Source organism: Podarcis filfolensis, assembly GCF_964270895.1.
Source record: "Podarcis filfolensis genome assembly, chromosome: 10".
In the NCBI taxonomy this organism is placed as follows: domain Eukaryota; kingdom Metazoa; phylum Chordata; class Lepidosauria; order Squamata; family Lacertidae; genus Podarcis; species Podarcis filfolensis.
The window spans coordinates 59,400,173-59,406,909 of NC_139612.1; the positions used below are offsets into that span (position 1 = coordinate 59,400,173).

Here is a 6,737-nt window from a genome sequence, read left to right on the forward strand (position 1 = left end):
TGGCTAATGCAGAACTGTGCTGTGTCTTTTTAAGAAGACCTTTTAAAAATATGCATTACCCATGCACACACCCACCCACCCAAAAAACCCTCTCATTGACTAACGTTAAAGCAAGACTGCATCTCTAAGCTGGGGAAGAGCTGCACCTGCTGAAATACCTGTTGGGTTGCTGTTCAAAGCTTTTCCTATTGGGAGTGAAAGTGGGCAAAATATTAATGAGGAAAGGGAGAGGGCCAAAGGTATACATCTATTTAGATTCAGCCACTGACTGGGAGAAGATGGTATGTATTTTGGGGGGTTGTTTGAGATGTGGGGTTGGAATAGCTACAAACTTTCATGAAAGACAGTGGTGCAAAGTAATAGTGCTGCCGCCAGTAGGTGGCAGCAATGGGGCCTCGTCTTCAGGCCGTGCATCATTATTAAACTCAAGAAGACGCTGTTGGAAGGCTTGCTCTGCTTTTGGGACTCTGAATCAGCACTTCCCTGTCTGGATGCCAAGCCAAGCTAGAACAAAGGGAATAAACTGCCTTTCTCATAAAGGCTTTAGGATGAACTCCTGGCTTGTGTTAGGAAGTCTTTTTGTGTGAAACGGGCACAAATGGAGTTATATTTCTGGTCTTGCAGGTCAGACCACACAATGACTTCTAAAAGTCAAGAAAGCATTCCAGTTCCTGAGACTAAAGAAGTAGTACAGCAGGTATGTTTCTCCTATCAGGTCTTACTATCCATTATGTGCATAACACACACACTCTCTCTCTCTGTCTCTCTGCCTTGAACGTCTGGTTAGCAGGCAGGGTATAAAACTCCAAAATAAATTTTCTTGTTGCCATTTGGTGTTCCAGGGCTCTGGTGTCCTGGGGCTCTGGCACAGCTCCCCTCCACCCCTGGACTCTTTAGCCAGAAAGCTCCAGCCTGAATCCCTGGCATTTCTAGCCATCCTATACAAAGCATTTAGCTGACAAAATATGCCTGCCTGATACCCCAGAAAGCTTACTGCTAGGACATTAGTTTGGACAGACTACCGTCCCAACTCTCTATAAGCAACTGAAGAAGTTTGTGTCCTGAAGTACAAAACACGTGCTCTCATATTGAGCTACGGCAGAGTCGAATATCTTAACAATTGAAAAAAATAGGCAAGGTAACTTGAAACTTGGTGCATGGATTAATCCTAACGTAGCACTGTTAGATTTTTAAAGTTTGGAATTTAGTCCACCTCGACACTAACTTTACTGTGATGTGTCTAGGTAGGTACAGGCCATTGGTAGAACAAATGTCTAGAATATTACAGGCCACTGAGATACTTTACTGATATTCTCTTACCACACCTCTAGGATGTCCTCAAGAGAGCTACCAGTCTGCCTCTGGTAAGCTCCACCTATGATTTGGCTGCCTCTGCTTATACCTCAACCAAAGAGAACCATCCCTATGTGAAAGTTGTTCTGGATTTGGCTGAGAAAGGTGTGAAGCATGTCTCTGATATTGCTGTGAGCAGTGCCCAGCCTCTTCTCAGTAAGCTTGAACCACAGGGTGAGTAGGCTGCACTGGAAATGTTCTGATCTTTTTCTTTTTAAATACCTTATTCCATCATACGTACTAAATTAAACACAAATGAAAACAAGTGTAAAAAAAACATAAAAATATCAGATGACAAAGGGACCCTTTTATCCATTCTTTGTCAAGAAAATTGGAGGCACCTATTACTAGAAACAGTAAAATGTCTATTTTTCCCACACTGGCAATGCCAAAGAGCCCTGGAGGTTAGTTGTGTTGGTATAAATGATAAATGTCCCACCACACAGTATAATAATGTTTTGGATCTTCTAAGCTTCTGGAAATTTGTATATTGTGGGTTATCTTTCCTGTGATTGTGAAGTTCCATACATTTTTATACCACAGAGAAATTTGCAGTGCCTGCAAATTCTTCCATTTTCGTGCGCCATGCATAGCCTAGCTGCTGCCAGCAATCATAGTACAAATTCTTTACATTGCAATCTTTGAAGATGACCATCCCATATATATATTTCGAAGTGAATGCTGTGGGGTCATCTGCACAGAAGTCTTTACAATAGTCGATGCTGCCTTGACACACATTAGACCTGAAACTTTGTACCAGTAGGCACTCCCACCATGAATAGGGGAAAAAAACATTGCTCACATCTCACATCTTGAAATATACTCGGAGTCGAGAGTGGATTTCATGCTCTTTATTCAGCTCATAGTGGTGAGGAGGAATGGAAGTTCCCCCACAATATCTGCTTTATATACATTATTAACACAATGGGCTGCATGTGATTGGCTAATTCCGGGATTCTCCTGTAGGCCAATCAGGTTGTGGATTCACTTTCACCTGGAGCTGGATTGGGTGGCTTCTGTGGACCAGTCATACTGCTGCATTGTTCTAGGACCAATCAGACTGCTGCATTTTGGATCCTATTGTTCTAGGACCAATCAGACTTCTGCATTTTGGATCCTATTCAACTCAGTACATAACACATGTCTACCAGCAAAGTGTGTCACGTGTGATGCCACCTATGTGGAATACTCTGTTCTAAATGTCCTCATTAGTATGTGGTGCTAGATCAAACAATGACAAGTGTGTAGGCTACAGTAATTTCCTCTTCCACAATTCATGTGTGCACCGCAACTAAAGGAATCCTCTCTGTAGTTGCAGCAGCAAGCCACTATGCCTCCAAGGGCTTGGACAAGCTAGAGGAGAAGCTTCCCATCCTTCATCAGACAGCTGACCAGGTAGATTGCATCCTGCTCACTACCTTTTCTTATGTCCCAAGCATTTATTTAACTCTACTGTTGGAATATTGCTCTTCATGCGTTCCTGAACTTTGGGGAACAAATTCACAGCAACTTGGATAAGAGGTTGCTTGCCTAGTCACAACAATTCTGGTGGGTGGAGAGTGGTCATGGCAGTAAAATGTACTGCGTGGTAGGGGGTGATGAATAAAGCTGCTTGTTTGATGATCTGGCTTTAGGTTATTTCTGATACGCAAGAACTGGTGTCATCGAAAGTAGCAGATGCAAAAGAAGCAGTAGCCAAGGCTGTGCAGGATGGCAAAGAGATGGTGATAGAAACAAGAATGGGCAAGATGGCCCTCAGTGGAGCAGAAGCAGTGCTGGAGAAATCTGAAGAGCTGCTGGACCACTACCTTCCAATGACCGAAGAAGAACTGGGTAAGCAAAGAATAGCAACCTGATCTATTGTGATCCATGTTATCAGGGCTGTCTTAAGCATATGTGGCATCGGGGTGCAAAGATCCACCCGGCACCCCCCTGGTTGCCCAGTCCCAGGCGCACAGGAGGGCGGAGTCGGCCGGCTGCCTCAGCGTCTCGCTGGCTTGGTTGCCCCCAAACTCGCGGTGCAGAGCTGCCCACAGGAAAGCCGCCAGCTGCTGTGCTCCAACCACTGGGCGGGCTCTTCCCCGAACTCAACTCTCAGGCCTCAGACTCTCGACTTGGCGCCCCTGAGAGCCCGGCGCCCGGGTGCCCCACACCCCTAGCGCCTATGGGTAAGAGGGCCCTGCATGCTATGCTCACAGCTTCTTTATCCTTAAGATCAGGAGCCTACTGGGAAACAAACATACATGTTTATTTGGATAGTCTCCAGGACTCTACTCCAGGTGTGAGCACCTTCTGAAACTAGTAGCGACTAGACATGAGAGGCTGCCCGGAGAGTGGTGCCTGATTTTTGTCGCATTCATCCTAGATGGGTGCAACATCTTTCAAAAGCCTTGCTTTGAGTAAAAAACTACTTCATACTTCATGAATCTTCCTTTTGATTATGGGATTTCGAAAGGTGGTATGCTGTGATCTTTCCTGGTGTGTGTGTGTGTTTGAAGTTAGCTAGGGTAGAAACCTTTTAAAAAGTAACAATATTTAAATGTGCTCTGTAGCAAAAGTTGCAGAAACTACACCAGAAGGAGTGGGCACACCCCTTGAGACTCGGGGGTACTTTGTGCGTCTTGGTTCTCTGTCAACCAAGATCCAGCATCGTGCTTATCAACATGCTGTAGCCAGGATGAAAGCCGCCAGAGAGAACATCAGAGAGACTTTCATTCAGCTGCGTCAAGCCATTGGACAGGTAGGGTCTTCACTTCTGCGGTGTGTACTCTTTGTTAACCACAGGAAAAAGATGTCTGTTTCTTTTTTAAGCTACTGTAAATATCTGTGTTCCTTGTTAACCAGTTATGACTGGCAACTGAAAAAACTTCATGGCATGGGAATCTAAGCATTTGGTCTCCATAGGCTGTTTTTAGTGGGAGGCATGGGGTGGGGCGGGGGGGCGGGGCTTAGGATCATGACACAAATTTGCATATGGAGATTTGTGCCATGGGCCTGTCCCCGTCCCCTTGCCCCAACACCTCAGGCAGTCAACACTGTAACTGGAAAGGCTCCTGCCCCAACACTCTGCATAAACGTTATACACAGAATGTGCCCCAGAATCTTCTGGAAATTTTCAGGGTTTTCTGGGCAGACAACTATAGTAGTCTTTGCTCATTGGGAAAACTGGAAAACCTGGAGATGGAGCATGATTTGCATAATTTCAAGATGTTGAACTGTTGAGGATATACCAATGGCTGGTGGCAATTGATCCTCGAGTCATAGGATGCTGTGTTTTGGTCTCTGGACCGCAATGAAGCTCCACACAGCAGCAAGATGCGAAACTGCAGTATAGCAAATACCCAGCTTTAAGAGCGAGATGACCCTGATTCATAAGAAGTGTGTAAAAGTGTCACATTTAGACAAAGCAAATTGCTAGCACTAGTTAAATATTGATGGTTGCTTTTCAGCACCAGTGGAAAACTAGGAGTGTAATTGTACGGTTGTGTAAAATCAGGTATCTTTGTGTGAGGATGAACAATGCTGATACCAACATGGCAAGCTATGAGAGGGGAAAATCTTATTTGTACAAGAAGCTCAAAATCTGCATGTGCTTGCTTATGAAAACTTGTATCTAACTGAGCGAGATCTTGCCCATCTCTCTCAATGCACTGGGGCCTCATAGGGGTCAGTAGTTATCTGACAGGTATGGTGACAAAATGTGTAGCAATTACAAGGTTTGTCTTGGCTTTAGTTTATTCCAAGCTGCTCTGTTGATTTTTGTTTGTTTCCTCTCTAGATAGAGGATACAAAGGAAAGTGTTCAGCAGAAACTCCAGGAAAGCCAGGAGAGGCTTCGTCAGGTCTGGTTATACTACTGATTTATTTGTTATAGAATCAGAGTTGGGAAGGACCCCGTGGATTATCTAGTCCCAACCCCCTGCAGTGCAGGAATATGCACCCATACAAACCCGTGACCTTGGCATTATCAGACCATGTTCTAACCAACGGAGCTAACCGTTGGTGGCTTGACATTGCTTGACCCTTGCACGTAGAACCCTGGTTGAGGGCTCTGTTGACTTCTTCCTTCTAATTGCAGATAGAATCTCAGACCTTGGCCATGTCCCACCACATCACCCAGCAGCTGCAAGCAGCCTACAAGAACCTGATTGCCAGCATCCAAGGCCTGCCAGCTAACTTCCAGCAGAACATCCAGCTGGCCTACCGCAACATAGAAGAGCTTCACACCTACTTCACCAGTGCTCAGTCTTTCAAAGACCTCCCCAACAGCATTCTAAGCCAAAGCCAAGAGAAGGCCCTCAAAGCCCAGGAGTATGTGGACGACATCTTGGACTATGTCTTACACAATGCTCCAATGTCTTGGCTGGTGGGTCCATTCTCCCCTTCACCTCGGAAACCTGATGATGTGAAGCCCACGAAGCCTGATGATCAGAGCAAGGAATTGAAAGCGGCCATGCCAAAGGAGAGTTTGTGACCTGTAGCTCATTCTAGAGGCTGGAATTCTGTGTCTCCGGGCACTGATGGAGCTTGAAAGAGCACTTGAGCCTGCTGTTGAATTTGTTGGAAGAGCTGAAATGAATGTAACTAAGCTAACATGACAGAACTATGGCCCTGGAACTTTTGGTTGGATGGGAGACTTGACCATTATTGGAAAAATCAGTTGCTAACTCCCAGGGGCTTCAGACTCTACAAGTAAAACAAAAACAAAAAACCTGTCTTGTATTTATTCATTGGCTGTGAATGAACGTATGCAGCTGATAGTCTCTGCAACCTGGCTTTGAAATATGATTGGAATAAATTGTTGCACTCGGTTACTTGTCTGTGTGAAGTCTTAAGCAGTAACTCGGCCTAAGCATGTTTCAGCTGATGGACGAAGCACTCCATGATACTAGGGAAAAGCCTTTCCCAGAACAAACTAGCATAATTTATGTTGTTAAAAGGTTGCCTAGATGATGGGTTCACCATGCTGGGAAGCAGAGTTGCAGCATGAAGTGATGAGGAAAAAGGGCTGTAGTGTGGAACTCAAACTCTGCATACAAAAGGTTCCATGTTTCCCCTGGCAAGGTCCTAGGTTCAGTCTTTGGCTTTGGTAATGTTCCTGCCAGAAGATTGACCTTTGGACTGACCCAGCAGGGTTTTGATCACTCCAGCATCAGAAGCAGTCTTTCTGAATACCAGCTGTTGGGGTGCTATTGTGCTCCATCTTGCTTGTTGGCTTTCCAGAGGCAGCTGACTGCTGAGGATAAAATGCTGGAGACCAACCTTTGGTCTCATCGAACAGAATGCCTGCTGCAAAACAAAGCCCACTAACTTCACCGTGGGGGTGGGCCTTCTTAAAACGACGAATGACCTAATTATAAAGTTGGAGGGCAAATTAAAAAACCC

At 45.2% G+C, this 6,737-nt stretch overlaps 1 protein-coding gene across 1 annotated transcript; it reads left to right on the top strand.

The window, feature by feature from the left end:
* The first annotated feature begins 420 nt into the window (after positions 1 to 420).
* On the top strand, positions 421 to 6,070 carry LOC310743006 (perilipin-3-like). The gene is made up of 7 exons (XM_083573037.1): positions 421 to 697; positions 1,332 to 1,527; positions 2,666 to 2,748; positions 2,988 to 3,186; positions 3,906 to 4,093; positions 5,132 to 5,194; positions 5,431 to 6,070. The coding sequence occupies exons 1-7, from the start codon at positions 599 to 601 to the stop codon at positions 5,824 to 5,826; spliced, it is 1,224 nt and encodes a 407-aa protein (XP_083429163.1). The 5' UTR covers positions 421 to 598; the 3' UTR covers positions 5,827 to 6,070.
* Positions 6,071 to 6,737: the final 667 nt, after the last annotated feature.

Excerpts from the sequence above, each read along its gene's own strand:
- LOC310743006 (XM_083573037.1), top strand. The coding sequence starts at position 599 with ATGGAGTTATATTTCTGGTCTTGCAGGTCAGACCACACAATGACTTCT. Across the intron at positions 698-1,331 it reads CTAAAGAAGTAGTACAGCAG|GATGTCCTCAAGAGAGCTAC; the intron begins GTATGTTTCTCC and ends CCACACCTCTAG. Across the intron at positions 1,528-2,665 it reads CAGTAAGCTTGAACCACAGG|TTGCAGCAGCAAGCCACTAT; the intron begins GTGAGTAGGCTG and ends TCCTCTCTGTAG.